At 43.8% G+C, this 21,814-nt stretch overlaps 1 protein-coding gene across 1 annotated transcript in view; it reads left to right on the top strand.

Annotated features, from left to right (window-relative positions):
• Positions 1 to 8,185, top strand: part of SHISAL2B (shisa like 2B) — a 162,412-nt gene extending 154,227 nt beyond the window's left edge. The window contains exon 3 of the mRNA XM_063456403.1: positions 8,049 to 8,185. Coding sequence (XP_063312473.1) covers positions 8,049 to 8,185 — 137 coding nt within the window. The remainder of the gene's footprint in view (positions 1 to 8,048) is intronic.
• Positions 8,186 to 21,814: the final 13,629 nt, after the last annotated feature.

The raw sequence follows: 21,814 nt of genomic DNA on the forward strand, positions 1-21,814 counted from the left end.
TCCCAGTAGAACTTTCAAAATGCTTTTATGAACTTATTGATCCACTTGTATTTGAGAAAATTCAGATGATCTACTTAGAACTAAAACTTTATGAGCATCGCATTTTCAAAAATGGTGCAGGAATGCAAACAGTTTTGTATAGGCTCTGAAAAGTTGATTCCATAGTTTGTTTACTTATATCATGTACAGTTGTAATCAAAATTGTTCGACCCTAGTTAAAAATCAGGCTTATTTTCAAAATGTCAGACTTTCAGCTGTTGGCAATGAACATATCAAACAAAGGCAATCAAAAAAGCTCAACACAACGAATGCTTCAAAAGGTTTCCCCAAATTCAACTGAAAATGCAACTTCTCCAGTCTCCAAATTATTCAACCTCGGGGCGGGACCTGAGACCTAAATGGCCGGACGTGTATCTCTCTGGCTCCTGCCAACTTGAGCTAAAATGGTGGAAATACCTCTGTAAATCCTGCTGACACAACTCTATACTAATTGGGGACCACACTTGCTATACCCCACTGCCTGATAAGCATGCATCTGGGTGCCATGACGGATGCATACCGTGTCTTACCTTGTGGCCTACTGAAGCTGACGGTCCGGTAGTTGGGAGAGTAGGCCAATCTCCCTGCTTAGGGCATAAGTGTACAAACAAGGTCTGTGCAGCCCTTTCTCCCCCCACAACCCCCCCAGTCCCCACTGGGTGCTATTACATCCCTGCAGTGTCAAAGCAACAAGCTATAGTATCAGAGACCGCATGGTCACCTAAGATGGATGCCGCACTGAAGCCTCAACAAACCTGTGCAAGTCTGGAGAGTTTAGGAGGATCTGTCAAGCTTTTTGACTCCACTTGTGAAGCCGTCCACGTAACCCTACCCCCACTTGCTGCTCTAGAGGGCCAGGCAGCTACAGAGGCTCCTCAATCTCCTTCTGGGCCGGGGGTCCCGCTTAAGCCGAAACCTGCTCACTGTCCACAAACCCTGGGTGGTCCCCTACTCACGGTACTCCCATGGGCCACCAATGCTGCCTTATGGAGAAGGATGATCTCTAGAAGTGGGGATCTGGCCCCCATTAAGGTCTGGGCTTACAATTGCGAGAAAACACACTACTCTGCGACATATACTCCAGCAACCTTGGAGCTACCAACAGGGAGCAGGGGAAGGAGACAAAGCCAGCATGGAGATGGACTTTCTGGAAAGACCTAACTGCAGCATTGGCTAAACATGCAGAAACACAGCTTCTAAACAGCAGTTCGTATTTTGACACTGTGGCGATTGGTTAACTCATTATATATTATTTTCACTATTCGTTATATATATAATTTTTATACCTTTCAGTTAGGGGAGCCCAGTGGTACCTAATTTAAGCTATATCTAAGCAGCATGTCACTTAACTCACACGTTTCACAGATTTCAGTTATATATCTTTGTGCAAGCAGTCTGTATCATGCTTTCATCTGTTTTGACACTGACAGGATATTTGTTTCTTGCAAGCCTGGTTATTATTAAAATTGTGCAGTCTTATTCTATGCCATACTACTGTTAACTATGAACTGCCAGTATCTGCTGCCGTGGCATTACCAGCATGTATGTATTCTTTATGCACATCCAAAATAAAGAATAACAAAAATAAAAAAAATATTCAACCTCCTGAATAAAATCCCTCACAACAGCACAAACAAGCAAAGCAGGACTTGACTGAAAAAAAACCCAAAACAATATACATAAATTTAAGAAAATAATTAAGTTATACTAAATGCAAAATATGTTTAAAAACAAGAAGTAGTAAGAGGGCATCACCTGACCCCCGGTGTGAATGGCAGCATCTGGCTAGAGCAAAGTATGCATGGGCACTATGAACAGCTATCAATATCAACAAACCCCAAGCATTCCTCTTGACAAACCAAAGAAATTCAAGGATTCTAATCCAGGATGTGTGGCAGCCACACATCTAAGCAGCACTCAACTATTGCATCAATTTTTAGAAGCAAATAAAACCAACATGCCGACGGACGACATGCCACCTTCGGATTCGGAACAAAGCGACTTTGTTCATAAAGCAGGATTTTCAGTCCTTTCTGAAGGACACAAAGACCCATATGTAGGGTGATTTAAACAAGTATCTGACACTCATTATAGAGGGTCTAGCGGACCAAACAGCGTGCACGCACATGGTGGAGGACAAGATGGACTAGGTCATCTCTACTGTTAACTCCCATAAGTTTTGCGCAGGGTTAATTCTTTCTCCTATTCTCTGGAGTTGCCTCTTTCCTTGCGTGTCCCTAATGCCTTTTATACATCCCTCCTGAAACTGTTGCTTTGCATTAAGTTTACCCAGTCTGTCCATAAGCCTAACACTGTCTCTGCTGTCTCCAATGAGGAGTTTGAAGTTCAGTATCTCCTTGACTCCTGCTTCTCTTGTGGTGTGCTGCAATATTTGGTCCACTGGAAGGGTTAGGGTCTGGAAAAAACATCCTGGGTTCCTTCTTCTGATGTACATTCAGCCTGTTTGGTACGTGCTTTTTTTTGCCTGGTTTCCACAGAATCCTTCTGCTTACCTTCTGTTATGTCAGGATGACTACCAGCCCACCTCGTACTTCCAGTGTTCAGTCTGGCACTGCACACTTCTATACAGCGTGCTTTTATGTGCAACCAAATTCGGGTATGAATTTGCCAAAGCGAATCCTGAATTTGTCAGACGGAATTTGGCGCATATATATGACATCAGGGGTCAAAATTGAGAGGGCAAGTATTTCCCATGAATCATACATATTTCCAAATTGACTTGGATCAATAGGAGTTAAGACTAACCTATTTGTACACACCTCTCCCAATTCTTGTTGCCCAGATGTGGTTCTTGTTAGGACATTGCTGCAGTATTAATTTCTGGTTATTATCTTGTTCTGGTTTAATGTATTTCCTGTCTTCTGTAATCCTTCGACCTTGGCTTGTGTATTGTTTATCCTGATCTCTGTATCCCTTTAAAGGAACACTATAGTCACCTAAATTACTTTTGCTAAATAAAGCAGTTTTAGTGTATAGATCATTCCCCTGCAATTTCACTGCCCAATTCACTGTCATTTAGGAGTTAAATCACTTTGTTTCTGTTTATGCAGCCCTAGCCACACCTCCCCTGGCTATGATTGACAGAGCCTGCATGAAAAAAAACAGGTTTCACTTTCAAACAGATGTAATTTACCTTAAATAATTGTATCTCAATCTCTAAATTGAACTTTAATCACATACAGGAGGCTCTTGCAGGGTCTAGCAAGCTATTAACATAGCAGGGGATAAGAAAATCTTAATAAAACAGAACTTGCAATATAGAAAGCCTTAATAGGGCTCTCTTTACAGGAAGTGTTTATGGAAGGCTGTGCAAGTCACATGCAGGGAGGTGTGACTAGGGATTTAACTCCTAAATGGCAGAGGATTGAGCAGTGAGGCTGCAGGGGCATGTTCTATACACCAAAACTGCTTCATTAAGCTAAAGTTGTTCAGGTGACTATAGTGTCCCTTTAACCATGGTTATCCTCATTGACTCTGTTTTCTGTTAGCCCAGCCATTCTAAGGACTGGTATATGGAAAGTCTATTTATTGTGATTTATGCTATGTTGTTTGGTTCCAACCGAACCTGACACACACCCATATTGCGGAATTTTTTTTCCCACCTAGTTTTGTATCTAAACACTTTGTCAGGTTTAACGATAGAAACATAACAATACCAATGCATCTCTAAACTGATAATAAGGTAATTAGCTATTCAGACATAAATAGAATATACATACAATAGGTGGAGTATCTCACATCAAACAGGTAATCAATGTATATGAATACTACACAAGGTAAGGTGGTCTATAATAGAAACGTAAAGAAACAAATTACTAGTGCAATATTGTCTGTGTATAATATCAGGAGTATCCTGATATTATCCAACCTAGTAACCTCTGCTGGAAATTATGTGGAGAAACTGGGACTTTTCTGCATTGATGGAGGTCCTGCCCCAGACTCAAACCACTATGGACACTGGTTACCTCCCTGCTCACACAACTTCTGGGCACACCCTACCAAATGGGCTTAATACTTTCCAAACTCCTGGATAACGTCACGAGGGCTGAGAACAAGTTAGTATCGAGCATTGCATTAGCAACTCACGGAGTCATTAGTGAATTATGGGCTGAAAAAGACATTCGGAACTTGTCTATGATCGCACAAAAAATAAATTAGTCCATAAAGATGGTCAGACTCATAGCTTAACTACATAATACTTCCAAATACTTCCATAACATATGGGATCCTTGTATTCATAGAGACTTCCCTACACCCTGTTAGAACCAATCATGTAGTGCTGATATCTCACCTTCTCAAATTGTGTAAAGTGCAAACACACTCCTCTTTTTTTCTTTTTCCTCTCTCTGCTCTCCCTATCCTTCTGACACTTTTTCTCTGAAGCATATATAAGGACACAATATCCACTTTGTTTACTTTACCCTCAAACTTCTCCTAGTTTGCATTCCTTCCTAATCTCTTCCTAAGATTTGTAAATAGTTCTCATTCCACATTTTCCACAGTTATCCCCACACCTTCCTGGCCAATACTCATGACCCCTCTCCTTCCCCAAAACAGGCACCGTGGAACTGTAAACATGAGAGCTAACTCTCAGGGTCATAGTGAATATAGACCCACTGCTTTTATTCTACAACTTTTACATACCCTTACCGAAACCCCTACTTCCTGTCATAGCTCTGAGCAAAAAATGCACTAATGGACATTGTACACAGGATTCCATGTCATATGATGGTGTGTAAAGTAATGATTACTTAACTAGAATTGTCAATAGTGAGTCATTTTGATATTGGCAGAAGGTTATTCCCCCTTTTCCGTATTGTATTAATTTGTTTCCCTCTTTTTTCTTTCTTTATTTTTTTGATCTCTCAATGTACTTGTTTATTTACTTGTATGTTACTTATGATTACGGAAAATAAGTAAAACGTTTTTTTCTAGTTATTTTTTATTTATTTAGGCTTATGACTAGCTTGCGGCATTAGAAATAGAATAAAAATATTGAAAGAAATGCATATCAAACCTTATGGGTGCTCGCATATTTTATAGAATGCGTACCTGAATTGACTTTTTTGTGTATGCCAACTGTTTCTCCACACCCTACAATTTGTTTTGTCATTATGCAACTACACAAGTATATAATTTGAATGTCCCACAGTGTAGAGGGAATAATTACTAGCTGATGGCTTTCCTCTTTAAAGTTTTTTCAAATCAAAATCATTATATTAATTGTAAGTATTCAGCAGTACATGTCCAACAAGTATAATTAAAAAGTATGCATTGTGTCCAAATTAATGGCATGTGAAGAAACCACATACACTGTACAATTCAGATTCTAGCTGTCTAAAGAACTGATAAAATTGAATACCGTATTTATCGGCGTATAACACGCCCCGGCGTATAACACGCACCTCATTTTAAGAAGGAAATTTCCCCCCCTCCCATAGTATTCTCCCCCTCTCCCATAGTGTTCCCCCACCTTCATCCCATAGTGTTCCCCCCCCCTTTCCATAGTATTCTCCCCCCTCTCATAGTATTTTCCACCCCCTCCCATAGTGTTCACCCCCTCATCCTATAGTGTTCTCCCCCCCTCCCATAGTGTCCCCCCTCCCCTTGTCCCATAGTGCACTTTCCCTCCCCTTGTCCCATAATTACTTACCTGTCTTGAAGCGTGGGCTGGCTTCACAGCGCGCACCACGGTACAGGAACTTAAATTTCAGGTTCCGGTTTCCGGCGGGACTGAAAGGAAGTGTGCACACTGAGTGCGCACTTCCTTTCAGTCCCGCCGGAAACCGGAACCTGAAATTAAAGTTCCAGTACCGCGGTGCGCGCTGAACACCGGCCCACGCTTCAAGACAGGTAAGTAAACCTTCACATTCGCTCCATAAGACGCACAGACATTTCCCCTCACTTTTGAGGGGAAAAAAAGTGTGTCTTATGGAGCGAAAAATATGTATATCGACGTATAACACGCACACATCATTTGCCCCCAATTTTCAGGGAGAAAAAGTGCGTGTTATACGCCAATAAATACGGTAATTTAATAACTATTATGTATTTTAACACAAAAAAATGGTGTTTAGAACATATAAAACTAACTTGAAGGAAAAGGAATTTGATAGATGAAATATAGTTCTTTTTTTGCTATGAAGACAATGTACATGAGACCTGTACAGAACAGTTTTGTGCAATGGCTAGAGAGAATAGCTGTTAATGTATGAGGTATAGACCGATGTCGCGTTCTTCAATCTTAACACATCAATATAATTACCATAAAGGATACCACATTCTCCTGGATGCAACTGGGCCTGAGTTTGGCCAATCCGCACAATGTAATTTGCAGAAAATAAAAGATGGCACAGGCACTCAAGGTAAATCCAGTGAGCAGGTTTATTGCAGCAGATGAAAAGCAACCTATGACAACATTTGAGTATGATAAAGGTCCTGTTGTAGGATGAAACATTGTTTTGCACCTGCTCCAATAAACTTGCTCACTGGCTCTTTTCTCCCATCTAATTAACTTGCACTGAGATTTTACAAACAGAAATAATACAGCCACTGTCAACTAAAAATAAAGTAAAGGTCAATCCACACTGGTGCAACACAGTTTGAGGTGACCAAGCTCCCCAACAAATTGTACAGAATGGACCAAGGATCCAGCTTATGCCTACAGTAATTTTTAGTCACACACGAGCATTGTTTTGGTTTACAATAAGGCTTTAAAAAAAAAAACTATTATATGGGGTGTGTGGTACAGACCTTCCCTTTCCTTTTACATGTGGAAGGGGGTTTACAGACAATATCTATTAAATTATTAAACTCACCCTAAATAATTGGAAAAAGAGCAGGGTATATAAACTTGCCCCCCACACCCAAATGTATTATCCCATATCCCACCACGTACAGTATGGTAATTGGAGACACCAAGACAAGATGTTAGGGAGAAAAGAGAACAAAGATCACGTTAAGTGAATGTTACTGTAACTATTAGGCTTATTACCCAATGGCTTTCAGTATCATCCCTTGTTAAGAAGTAGCAGCAATATTAACTAATGTAATTAGAGGGTCAAAGACCGATATCCTGTGGATTTTGTCTGTGGTACAGCCAGATAGCTCAGTGTTACTCGGTGCATTGTATTCAGGAAAGGAATGCGAGCGCAGCCATTAGCGGGAGAGGAGTGTGGGTGGGATGTCAGCGGTAGAGGAGTGTGGGTGGGATGTCAGCAGGAGAGGAGTGTGGGTGGAGCTGAGCCAGCGCCGAGGGACATCAGCACTGGACCAGGTAAGTGACGGAAGGGGTTATAACCCATTCAGCGCTGCTGGAGGGGGCCTTGACAGGGGAGAAAGCTATAGTGCCAGGAAAACGAGTTTGTTTACCTGGCACTATAGTTTCCCTTTAAACAGGTGTATTTTGACATCCCTTGACAATTTTGCTACTTCTAAGAATCTATAAGAAACATCTGATAAGCAGGTCAATATGGCAAATTCAATATTAATTTTACATACAGGTATACCTCACTAATACAGCAACCTCTGTAAAGTGAATTAAAGGTTCTTTGTAAAATGTTACTGCACATAAAAGCCTTCAACATGTTTACACTATCATATATTATGTATATATTAAATGCGCAATAGCGTTAGACCAAAAAAAAATGCAAAAGTAAAAATAATAAATAAAACAGTGCTACCACCATATGTGTTGCTAACCTTAAAATAGGGGAAATTTATCTTATAAATTTAAATGAAAAGTGCTGAAATAATGAAGATCTCAAAACGAAGGTATTACTGTACAGTATTGTACATAATCAACTACATGTATATCAGTGGTATGTCTATATATTACAACAAAATAAGTTTTCCATTATAAAACAATATTTCACTATTTGTCTTGAGATGTAATTGTAGCTAGAAGGTTCTAAATTCATGAGCAGGCATGCTATGGTACTGTGTTTTTTCCACTAAATAATAATGCATTTTTTTTTGTTTGTTTTCAGGCAATGTAAACAAAAAGACAAAATCAAACTATCCTACAAGGGTTACTAATTCAACCGTGGAAGCATTCTCTGAACCAGGCGGGACCATCCAAGAAAAGCTGACAGTTCTTACACAAATTAATGTGACCAAATTGTAATTTGAATTTTTGTTGCTATTTTTAATTTTTATACATTTCTTCAAAATATTAAAGCATTAAATAAATGTGTACAGCAAAATAAATTACTAGAGTATTTTTTTAAAAAAAATAATTACAATATCTAAACTACAAGAAGTTAAAAGGACACTATAGGCACCAAAAAAACCCTTTAGGTTAATGAAGTAGTTTCGGTGTAAAGATCATGCCGCTGCAATCTCACTGCTCAATTCCCTGCCAGTTGGGAGTTAAACAACTTTGTTTATGCAGCCCTAGGCACACCTCCCTGCATGTGACTTACACAGCCTACCTAAATACTTCCTGTAAAGAGACATCTAATGTTTAAACTTCCTATATGTGCATAAATAATTTAATTACATTAGAGTTTTGCTGATTATTAAAAACAAAAAACAATCTACATATGGTATATAAACAAATGCACTTAGTCATTTTGTAGATTGCACTACTAGCTAAATTTAGTACATTACACATTGTTTTATTATTTGATTCTGTAGAACCGTACAATGAATAAACAAATATTACAATCAACGCATACAAACAAGTTAGACATACTGGATGATGAGAGATGATGAGTGTCCTATCCAGACTAGCTTACATTTATTTATTTATTTTACTCTGAAAGTGATTTTTTGGTGCATTTTCTTTAGAATACTTGAAGGGAACTCAAACTATTGGAGCCCATAAGAAAGTTGATTTTTATTTGTAATGAAACATATAGATTGATTTGGGTCACGTGACCATGATGACGCCGTAAAGTTGAAAATTACCTCATATTCTTAAAGCATTATACGGATAATGGATTCAAAACATTTAAAATAAAATGAATTAACATTAATGAATATCGCTTCTGTGGCAGCACTATGCTGTGGTATATGATCCAGTTTTTTTTTATATATCTGTAATGTTGTAGGTAAATATTTGTGAAAATTCTAGTAAATGCATTTTTTTTTTTTTTGCTTTTAAAATCCAGCAAGGTGAATGATAAAAAAAAAATAAAAAACACAAAAAAACAAAATAACACCCTTTAACCCCTTAAGGACACATGACATGTGTGACATGTCATGATTCCCTTTTATTCCAGAGGTTTGGTCATTAAGGGGTTAATGACTCCTGGAATTAAATTGCAAATGCACTCACAGAATATTCATTATATTAGTGCCTTTTGTAAAATCCCATACTTGTAGGCTGGTGGATCTACCTTTCAGGCTTGGAACCATAGAAAAGAAGAGCTAAATATAGTAATGGCTGTATAGCATTTAAGTTACAAACACACTTTATTCACTCATGTATTACCATCATCAAATAGGCATATCAAGTGCAGGAATCGTGCAGAATGTTCTGCAGCAACCAGGTCTTCCGTTGATGCTACCCCACCCAATTTACCCGCACTACACATTTCATCTCAAAGACTTCATCGTGAAATTTTTAAAAAATGGCCTACATGTTACAAATACAAAAAGACTTTGCAATGTTAGTCCGTTTCTTTCTCATTTAAGAAACCAAGGAACCATCCTTTCCTACCGATCGGTCCTGTGATGCAAATGACTTCTTTTCTAGGCATAATCATGAAGTTCTGATGTTGTTTACATCCTCTCCATGACCACATCTGTTTCCATTTTTCTGATGTGCTTTATTGCCTCCACTGCCTACATTAACGAGAATGGACAACATATATTGTATTAGTATGTGGTCCTTTTTGATCAGTGATATATACAAACGCGACATTGAAATCATTCTTTAGCTCCCTTCCATTGTGTCCCTGTAACCCCTAAGAATATAAGTATCCTTAAATAGATTCAAAATAAATAAAGACAATTATATATGAATTGGGACCAATTAGGAGGTATTATTAAAAAGATCCTGTGAAAATGTTAAAACTTTACTGAACTAAATTACTATTGTACAAGTGCAGATGTTACATTGATACAGGGGGGGACGTACCTTATTTAATCTACTAAAACAAAACTTTTAATGCCTGAAAATAGAGAAAAGTTGATTTTTATTGGTTTACTATAATTTTCCTAAATGTTCCACAATGCTTGCCTTTCCTCCATCCAGATGTAATCACAAATATATATCATAGACCCATTGATGGTACCCAAATTATAGAAATTAACTTAATCCCTTAAGAACACAGTTTCATTTGTTTGTCTTTTGCTTAAGGACACCACCAATTTATGCATTTATGCTATGTGTGTTTAACTGCAATTTCCATCTTTTTCATTTTTTTTGTAACAAAACATATTATATACTCATTTTAAAGGACAAAAGGGATTTTAACTTGATGTGACATACACATATACATTATTATTTATAATAAAACCAAATACAGAAAAATCTGAGTTTTGGTAATAGTGAAGTGTGCATAGTATAACTTAAAGCGGCACTGTCATGACCGAATACATTTTTTTTTTACTATCTACTAAGCAGCTGCAAGATGCAGCTGCAGCACAAATCAGATCGGAATTTCATTAATTCAAATAAAATTTCGAACCAACCTAAAAGTACAGATTGTCGTCCTAACATGAATGAACAAACTGTTCTCATTCTGTTAGGGTGAAATTCGGTAGTTTCGTGGGCGTTCTGTCTAAATGACAGGACGTTCGGGAATAGTGAAAGGAGGCTTCGCAGAAACACTGAGGAAAGGTGAGAATTGTGGGAAATTGCTCTGGCCACAGCAAATGAAGCACACTTTGCTCCTCCGCTGGTCAAAGCTGGTCAAGTGTAGGAAAAATACATAAGACAAAATAGTCCCTACTTTGTCTGATGTTTTAAAGAAAACTAGAGCAGATAGGAAGAAATGAAGAACAGAGCCTGAGAGAGTAAGAGAAGAGGAAGCGATTAGGGAAAGGTAAGTTCGGCATGACAGTGACGCTTTAACCCCTTAAGGACCAAACTTCTGGAATAAAAGGGAATCATGACATGTCACACATGTCATGTGTCCTTAAGGGGTTAAGAAAAGAAATTCAAAATAAATTATTTTCTTTTTTCTGATTTGCAGAGTACATAATATGTCCCAGATTTCAGTTTTTGGTAGTTACAGGTCAGAGGAGTAAAATTACATTTCAATGTGGAGCAATTTTAAAATTTGGTATGTTTATCTAGTAAGCTTAATGGCCATCACAGGAAATACAATTGCCACACAAAAGTATGTATAGTTGTGTTTAAAAGTTTGCATAAATTGTGACATTTTGGCATTGATTTTGAAAATATGACTGATCAAGCAAAGATTTTTATTTTATTGAAGGATAGTAATCATATGAAGCCATTTATTATCACATAGTTGTTTGGCTCCTTTTTAAATCATAATGATCACCCGAATGGCCCTGATCAAAAGTTTACATACCCTTGAATAGACATGTCAATTAAGTTACGTTCTGAATGTCAATTCGGACAAATTTCGGGAAACTCGGACATTTGGATACTCCCGAATGTCCGAATAGCTGAATAGCCGAAGTGCAGAAGTTCCAAAGTTGCCGAAGTTCCGAAGTGTCAAAGTTCCAAAGTTCCGAAAAAACAGTATTGCCGAAGTATACCTACCCAGTGGAAGAATGAAGAGTGTTACACTGTATACAAGTTTAAATAAAAATTATACAAACATAGCCAGGATTCAGCTGTAAGCATTTGCAACACTTACAACAATCAAATAACACACATTCATATAAAATGTAAGTTACTTAATAGCCAGTCAATGGAATGACAGGAATAATTAAGTAGTAACTCCCTAATTCCCAAGGTATTATTATCTACTAAAAGGCTGAAAGACCTAAATTTTAGCCAAATTTACTAATACTAAGTAAAGATTACTTAGTATTAGTAAATTATGCCCCTACTTGCTATATCGCGAGTAGGGGCATGTCTAGTAAAAAAACAAAAAAAAACTGTGTGGGGATTCTAACCTGAAGGGGGGACCTATTGCCCCCCGGGCTCACCCCTGAACGGTGGGTGGGGGCCCTAAAGTAAAATAAGGGGGGAGCTACTGTCCTCCCTCCGGTCCCCACCCCTGAGCGGCAGGTGGGGGCCCTAAATTAGAATAAAGGAAGGGACCTATTGTACTCCCCCCCCCCCCCGGGCCCGACCCCTGAGCGGCGGGTGGGGGCCTTAAAGTAAAATAAGGGGGGGGACCTATTGTCCTCCACCCCCTAGCCCCCACCACTGAGTGGCGGGTAGGGGCCCTAAATTAGAATAAGGGGAAGGACCTATTGTCCTCTCACCACAGCCCCCACCCTGAGCAGCGGGTGGGGGCCCTACATTAGAATAAGGTGGGGGGACCTATTGTCCTCCCCCCGCCACCACCCCTGAATGGTGGGTGGGGGACCTAAATACCAATAAGGGGGGGACCTATTGTCCTCCTCCCTGGCCCCCACCCCTGAGCAGTGGGTGGGGGCCCTAAATTAGAATAAGGGGGGGACCTATTGTCCTCCCCCTGTCCCCCACCGCTGAGCGGCAGGTGGGGGCCCTAAATACCAATAAGGGGGGACTTATTGTTCCCCCCCTTGCCCCACCCCTGAGCGGTGGGTGGGGGCCCTAAATTAGAATAAGGGGGGACCTATTGTTCTCCCCCCTGGCCCCCACCTCTGAGTGGAGGGTAGGGGCCCTCAATATCAATAAGGAGGGGGACCTATTGTCCTCCCCCCTGGCCCCCATCCCTGAGCGGCGGGTGGGGGCCCTAAATAAAAATTTAAAACCCCTAGTCACTCCCCTCCCAACAAAATGAACCCCTACCTGCCCCCATCACCCTAAAAATAGTGAGGGGGGACCAATAAATAGGTCCTGGTAAAAAAAATCTATTAAACTTACCATTTGATGTCTTCTTTTTTCTAAAATCTTCTTTTTTCAGCCCCAAAAAACGCCAAATAAAAATCCATAATAACCGTCGCACTTTAACCCATTGAGGGCTCCGCACAGACTGAGATCTACAGGGCTTGGAGAAGGCTAATAAAGCCTTGCCCCGCCCTGCAATTAGGCTCAGAGCACTCTAGTTGGTTTGTTTAAGCCATCAAATCAGAGTGCTCTGACAGGTAAATGAAGAGACTGACAGGTAAGTCTCTACATTTACCTGTCACAGCCAGGGCCGGTGCAAGGATTTTTGAGTATGAGCATAAGGCCCACCCATAAGTCCACCTATATGTTCCACCCATTAAATTCGCTCACAGGGAGTGTAGTGTGTAGGGCATGTGTTCAGTGGTGTATCACACTAACAGACACACACTCACTCACTAGCAGACACAAACTAGCAGACACACACACTCACTAACATACACACACACTCACAGGCAAACACACACACTAACAGACACACACAGTCAGACACACACTCACTAACAAGACATTTGCCTTGGGCATTTGGGGCGGCTTTTTTTGCCGCCCCCTGGAAAATGCCACCCAAGGCAAATGCCTTGTTTGCCTCGCGGCTAATACGCCCCTGCATGTGTTATGTGTTATTGTAGAGGATCTAATGTGTGTGCTTATGGAATGTAGTGTATAGGCATACCAGTTTGTGTAGGTGATGCAGTGTGTTTGTGTGTAGTGGAAGCAGTGTGTGTTTGTGGTTGTCTGTAAGGGATCCATTGTTTGAATCTGTGTTTGTATGCATAAGGGATGCAAGGTGTGTGTCTGTAAGTGTGTGCATTGAGTGTGTGTAAGAAATGCATTGTTTCTGTGTGTATGTAAGATAAGCAGTGTGTGTGTGTGTTTGCATGTGTGTGTAAGGGATGCATTGTGTGTTTCTGTGTATGTATAGGGATGCATTGTGTGTGTGTGTGTGTGTAGTGTGAAAGAGCTCTCCCTTCTGTAATTAGAGATTAGTGTCACTAATAATATACTAGATTGCCTACTTACAACCAGATGAAGATGGTGATGTGCTCTAGCTGCAGTCTGGCTCCACTGGTCTGGTGTAGAACCGGATCTCTGGAGGCTGTTTGTAACTGCGGTCACAAAATTCAATGTTCTGGGAGAACAGGAAGCAGCTCCATTTTTGTGAGGCCCCTTACACAGCTCAAGGTCTGGACCCCAGGGCCTGACGGTGAGTATGAGCATAAGGCCCACCCATAAGTCCACCTATATGTTCCACCCATTAAATTCGCTCACAGGGAGTGTAGTGTGTAGGGCATGTGTTCAGTGGTGTATCACACTAACAGACACACACTCACTCACTAGCAGACACAAACTAGCAGACACACACACTCACTAACATACACACACACTCACAGGCAAACACACACACTAACAGACACACACAGTCAGACACACACACTAACAGACACACACAGTCAGACACACACTCACTAACAAGACATTTGCCTTGGGCATTTGGGGCGGCTTTTTTGCCGCCCCCTGGAAAATGCCACCCAAGGCAAATGCCGTGTTTGCCTCACGGCTAATACGCCCCTGCATGTGTTATGTGTTATTGTAGAGGATCTAATGTGTGTGCTTATGGAATGTAGTGTATAGGCATACCAGTTTGTGTAGGTGATGCAGTGTGTTTGTGTGTAGTGGAAGCAGTGTGTGTTTGTGGTTGTCTGTAAGGGATCCATTGTTTGAATCTGTGTTTGTATGCATAAGGGATGCAAGGTGTGTGTCTGTAAGTGTGTGCATTGAGTGTGTGTAAGAAATGCATTGTTTCTGTGTGTATGTAAGATAAGCAGTGTGTGTGTGTGTTTGCATGTGTGTGTAAGGGATGCATTGTGTGTTTCTGTGTATGTATAGGGATGCATTGTGTGTGTGCGTGTAGTGTGAAAGAGCTCTCCCTTCTGTAATTAGAGATTAGTGTCACTAATAATATACTAGATTGCCTACTTACAACCAGATGAAGATGGTGATGTGCTCTAGCTGCAGTCTGGCTCCACTGGTCTGGTGTAGAACCGGATCTCTGGAGGCTGTTTGTAACTGCGGTCACAAAATTCAATGTTCTGGGAGAACAGGAAGCAGCTCCATTTTTGTGAGGCCCCTTACACAGCTCAAGGTCTGGACCCCAGGGCCTGACGGTGTGTATGAGCATAAGGCCCACCCATAAGTCCACCTATATGTTCCACCCATTAAATTCGCTCACAGGGAGTGTAGTGTGTAGGGCATGTGTTCAGTGGTGTATCACACTAACAGACACACACTCACTCACTAGCAGACACAAACTAGCAGACACACACACTCACTAACATACACACACACTCACAGGCAAACACACACACTAACAGACACACACAGTCAGACACACACACTAACAGACACACACAGTCAGACACACACTCACTAACAAGACATTTGCCTTGGGCATTTGGGGCGGCTTTTTTTGCCGCCCCCTGGAAAATGCCACCCAAGGCAAATGCCTTGTTTGCCTCGCGGCTAATACGCCCCTGCATGTGTTATGTGTTATTGTAGAGGATCTAATGTGTGTGCTTATGGAATGTAGTGTACAGGCATACCAGTTTGTGTAGGTGATGCAGTGTGTTTGTGTGTAGTGGAAGCAGTGGTTGTCTGTAAGGGATCCATTGTTTGAATCTGTGTTTGTATGCATAAGGGATGCAAGGTGTGTGTCTGTAAGTGTGTGCATTGAGTGTGTGTAAGAAATGCATTGTTTCTGTGTGTGTGTATGTAAGATAAGCAGTGTGTGTGTGTGTTTGCATTTGTGTGTAAGGGATGCATTGTGTGTTTCTGTGTATGTATAGGGATGCATTGTGTGTGTGCGTGTAGTGTGAAAGAGCTCTCCCTTCTGTCCCTTAGAGCTCTCCCCTGACCCTTAGTGGTCTCTCCTATCCCCCCACCCTCCCCTGGGGGTCTCTTCTCACACCCACCCTCCCTGTATTTTCCTCACCTCCCCTTCTCCTCATCTCCACTTCTCCTCACCCCCTCTCCTGTGTTCTTCTCACCTGCCCCCCGTGTCTTCTCACCTCCCCCCGTGTTCTCCTCACCTCCCCTTCTCCTCACCCCCCTCTCCCTGTGTTCATCTCACTCCCCCCTCCCTGTGTTCTTCTCACCTCCCCCTCTCCTCACCCCCTCTGTGTTCTTCTCACTCCCCCTCACTGTGTTCTTCTCACCTCCTCCTCTCCTCACCCCCCTCCCTGTGTTCTTCTTACTCCCCCCGTGTTCTTCTTACTCCCCCCCTCTTCTTCTTACCCCCCTTTCTTCTTACTCCCCCCTTTCTTCTTACTTCCCTCTCCCCCTTTCTTCTTATTCCCCCCTCCCCTCTTCTTCTTACTCCCCCCTTCACTTGTCTTCTTCTTACTCCCCCTCCCCTCTTTCTTCTTACTCCCCCCTCCCCTCTTCTTCTTATTCCCCCCTCCACGTGTCTTCTTCTTACTCCCCCTCCCCCGTTCTTCTTACTTCCCCTTTCTTCTTACTCCCCCCCTTTCTTCTTACTCCCCCTTCCCTCTTCTTCTTACTCCCCCCACCCCTCTTCTTCTTACTCCCCCCTCCACTTGTCTTCTTCTTACTCCCCCTCCCCTCTTTCTTCTTACTCCCCCCCTCCCCTCTTCTTATTACCCCCTCCACTTTTCTTCTTACTCCCCCTCTCCCTTTCTTCTTACTCCCCCCTTTCTTCTTACCCCCCCTTTCTTCTTACTCCCCCCTACCCTCTTCTTCTTACTCCCCCCCACCCCTCTTCTTACCTCCCCCTCCCCTCTTCTTCTCACCCCACTTCTTCTTACTCCCCCCTCTACTTGTCTTCTTCTTACTCCCCCTCCCCTCTTTCTTCTTACTCCCCCTCCCCTCTTCTTCTTACTCCCCCCCTCCACTTGTCTTCTTCTTACTCCCCCTCCCCCTTTCTTCTTACTCCCCCCACCCCTCTTCTTATTACTCCCCCCACCCCTCTTTTTACTCCCCCTCCCTCTTCTTCTTACCCCCCTCCCCTCCCCTCGTTCTTCTTATCCCCACCAGTTCTTCTTACCCCCTCCCCTCACCTCCCCCAGTTTTCCTTACCCCCCAGTTCTCCTTACCCTCCCCCTCCCCAGTTCTCCTCCTAACCTCACCTCCCCTGTAGCGTGGCCAAGCTCCTCTCTGGTTCGCGGTACAGGAGCTTGTGTTTCCTGTACCAGGCCAGACTGACAGGAAGAGCACACTCAGTGTGCACTTCCTGTCAGTCCGGCCGGGTCGCAGACCGGAGAGGAGCTCAGCCACGCTACAGGGGAGGTGAGGTGAGGCAGTGCGGCAGTTGCCTGAGCGCTCTCTATAGAGCGCTCAGGCGGCTGCAACATTTAAAGGGCCGACGATGGGGGCACAGGGCGCCCCCTCCTATATGGCGCCCTAGGCGGCTGCCTAGTTCGCCTTATGGGAAGCGCCGGCCCTGGTCACAGCACTCTGATTGGTTTGCTTGAAATCCAGTCAATCAGAGTGCTCTGTGTTATTTTACACAGTGTGGGAAATTTCTTTGGAATATTCCCACGCTGTGTAATTTTTGACTCATAACTCTCTGATTGGATACTTTCAATCCACCAATCAGAGTGTTGTTACGACGGTTATTATGGATTTTTATTTGGCCTTTTTTGGGGCTGAAAAAATAAGATTTTAGAAAAAAGAAGACATCAAATGGTAAGTTTAATAAAAAAAAATTACAGGTACCTATTTATTGTTCCCCCCTCACTATTTTTAGGGTGAGGGGGGCAGGTAGGGATTCATTTTCTTGGGAAGGGTGTGACTATGGGTTTGGGGACCCCTAGTCACCCTGAGGGGGTTACATTTTTATTTATGGCCCCCATCCACCGCTCAGGGGTGGGGGCCAGGGGGTAGGACAATAGGTCCCCCCCTTATTGGTATTTAGGGCCCCCACCCACCACTCAGAGGTGGGGGCCAGGTGGGGAGAACAATAGGTTCCCCCCTTACTCTAATTTAGGGCCCCCACCCACCGCTCACGGTTGGGGCCGGGGGATGGGACAATAGGTTCCCCCCTTACTGGTATTTAGGGCCCTCACCCACCGCTCTCAGGGGTGGGGGCCAGAGGGGAGGACAATAGGTCACCCTTATTCTAATTTAGGGCCCCCACCCACCGCTCAGGGTTGGGGGCCGGGGGTAGGACACTCACTGACAGACACACACTCACTGACACACACACACACACTCAGACAGACACACATTCTCACTGACATACACACACTCACTGACAAACACTTACACACACACACTGACAGACACACACACACTCACTGACAGACACACACTGACATACACACACTCACTGACAGACACAAACAGACAGGCACACACAAACACACACTGAAAGACACACAGACAGGCACACTCACTGACAGACACACACTCACTGACAGACACTCATACACACACTCACAGACAGACTCACATACTCACTGACAGACACACACTGTCACTGACAGACACTTACACACACACACACTGACAGACACTCAATGACAGACACACACTGACAGACACACACACACATTCTTGCACACACATACTTTACTTTATTGCTCCCTACCTTTTGGAGCTGATGTGGGGCATCTCTCTGAGGTCCTTCTATCTGCTCCTCACTGCTCCCTCACATGGTTTAGTGATGCCGGGTGCCGGAATATGACATCATATTCCGGCGCCCGACTTCACTACAGGCAGCGCGTGAGGGAGCAGTGAGGAGCAGGAACACTGAGAGAGGTAGGGAGGAAGAGGCAGAGTCTCCCCAGTGAAGAGCAGCGGTTGCAGAAGCAATTGGCCCTGCAGATGCCCTTCCTGGAAGAGCAGCCCCTGGAGGAATGGGTGAAGGAACTAGAGCACCGGGTATGGAAGGAGCTATGGCTGGAGGATGCCTACCAGGCGCTCTGGTGGTATATGGCACAGTATATACCCTGGACAGCCGAGCATGACAAGTTAGAGGGAGAGGAGTTTGATGGTCCTGGCTTGTTATGGGAGTCCTTTGCAGAGCCTGACTTCGGGAGCCCTGCGCAGACCAGACTTCAGGCCATTTTCTACGAGAGGGAGGCTAGGCATGACTAGGATGACCCCCATGAGGTAGAGCAAGACCTGGCTCACCTAGCAACCCTGGAGTGGGAACTGGAGCAGGACTACCGAGATCTCTTCCACTCCATTGGGAAGGCTCAGCAGGACAGCAAGGTGACAGACCCAGATCCAGACCCCTTCAGCTGGAAAGATATTGTAGAGCTTTATTGGGAGGAACCCCAGACGGCAGGTGGAGATGGGACTGAGGTCTCTCCACCGGCCCTACAGGGATGCTGGGTGGTCAGCCCAGATCCCCAGCGGCAGATTGATTTGCAGGGAATAGAGAGCCGTGTCTCCTTTCCCCAGCGGCAGTGTGAAGTGCAGGGAGTGGAGAGCATCGTCTCCCCTCCCCAGCAGCAGTGTACCTTGCAGAGAGAGGAGAGCAGCGTCCTCCCTTCCCAGCGGCAGGGTGAGCTACAGGGATGCTGGGCGGTCGGCTCAGATCCCCAGCGGCAGTGTGATATGCAGGGAATTGGGAGCCCAGTCTCCATTCCCCAGCGGCAGTGTGATCTGCAGGGAATAGGGAGCCCAGTCTCCATTCCCCAGCGGCAGAGTGATTTATTAGGAATTGGGAGCCTAGTCTCCATTACCCAGTGGCAGGCTGAGTTACAGGGGGCAGAGACAGCTGGTCCTGTCTGCCAGCAGCAGAGTGAATTGCAGGGAACTGGGAGCCCAGTCTCCATTCCCCAGCGGCAGAGCAATGTACAGGGAATTGGGAGCCCAGTCTCCATTCCCCAGCAGCAGAGAAATGTACAGGGAATTGGGAGCCCATTCCCCAGCGGCAGGCTGAGCTACCGGGGCAGAGACGGTCGGTCCTGTACTCCAGCAACAGGGCTGTTTAGCTAAAGAAAGACAGTCGGTCTACCCCTCCAGAAGCAGAGCTGTGTATCTAAAGGGGAGACAGTCAGTCTCCCCCTCCAGCAGCAGAGCTGTGTATCCAAAGTTTATCCAAAGGGGAGACAGTCGGTCCCCCCTCCAACAACCAGGCTCCAACCAGGCTACTTCAGTGGTTGCGCTGGCACCAGGGCAGAGTACCGCTGGTCTCTGCCCAGTCAGCAACCCACCAAGGCAGCTTACCAGTACCCAGCACAGCCGTGGTGAGGAACCTGGACATGGACAAGTTTATCCTCTACCCAGGTGTAGTAACCAGTTATTGTGGGTGGGCTGTACTGCTGATTGTGTTTTGTGGGTGGGCTGCTGGACTAACCAGGGCACTGACCGGGAGGAGGTCAGATACCCTGTTAGTCTGTTTGGAAAAGGGGAGAGATGTGACAAGACCAATCTCGCCACTGTGCATTGGAGGAGCCTGGTTGCCCACCTGCTGCCTTTAGACTATGGCTCCATGTCGAAACGCTTGATTTTCCCCTGCAAAGACATGAAAGCCGGGTCATTCGGTGCTTGCCCTGTTTGAGCGGTGATACCCCAGATAGCTATGCCATGGAGCCCATTTGTATAATGAAAGACTATGGGAAAGACATGGCTCCATGGCAATTGAACTGTATGTGTGTGGTCTGAGCGCCATTCGGTAATAATGTGTGCTCAGACCTAAGCTATCTGGGGATATGTTGCATGTCTGTATTTTATGTAATAAATGTAACCTTGTGTATTTTATGGTATTTTACTGTCTTTTTACTGCCATGTGCTTAATGGAGTTTTGCCTCTGTCCTTGGAGATAATTGGATTACTTCCCAATTATCTCCAGGATAGAAGACTCTGTGGAACTGGTTTTGGGCAGAAAAGCCATGCTTCATTTGGTCGCAAAGGACTACGATCTATCTTTTGAACCACTGAACCAATTTGTATGATTTTGACGTATGTTTGTATTTGGAGTATGCTGATTCTGAAAATGTGACTTTAAAATTTAACTTTAAAATGTGATGCATACTTTTAAAGTTATGAATAATGTGGAAAAACTGTATTTCTCTGTCTCTGATAATTACATTACCCATTGTGTAAGGAAATTGTATCACAGGCAGAGGGGAGGATTTTGTGTGGGAGTGTATTGTACGTGTTTATTGGTTGTTTTCCAAAACCCTGTGGGTGGTACTAATGTGTATATAAGAACAATAAACCCACAGCTCTGTCTGTTCACTGCTTGACCCACAACACGAAGCTTGGTCTCGTTCTTGGGGGGGATTTACTGTATGCTGTTCCAGTTTGACTGCTAGGAGTGTAAACCTATTTGTATGGTTTTTCCTATTCGGCTGTTTACAGCATTCGTGTGGTTCCGGTTAAGCTGTTTACGGCATTCATATGCTTCTCCGGTTCGGTGTCTACAGTAGCTGTGCCTGTGTCTCTGGAAGGGAAGATCTACTAAACCCCTTTTATGCCTGGGGGTGCCGTTACAATAGTTATCTCTGTATTGTACTCAGCTCTATATATTTTATAGATATCTTTACTTTTTGCCCTGCTTGATTTATTGTATGCAGGGCCGGCCTTAGAGGTGTGCGAGCTGTGCGGCCGCAAAGGGCGCCATGGAGCAGGGGGTGCCTTGTGGCCAACACAGCTCACACATGGCCGGCGACAGGGGAGCTAAAACAGGTACCCCTGATTAATTATTCTCCACCCGGGTATATATAAAAAAAAAAATCGTGGCAGAGGGGGCGGGGCTTACCGAGCAGCGGGGGCGGGGCTTATCGCGAGGTGGAGCTAATACCTCCCGAAGCCTCTGCT

Source organism: Pelobates fuscus, chromosome 5 (genome assembly GCF_036172605.1).
Source record: "Pelobates fuscus isolate aPelFus1 chromosome 5, aPelFus1.pri, whole genome shotgun sequence".
Lineage (NCBI taxonomy): Eukaryota > Metazoa > Chordata > Amphibia > Anura > Pelobatidae > Pelobates > Pelobates fuscus.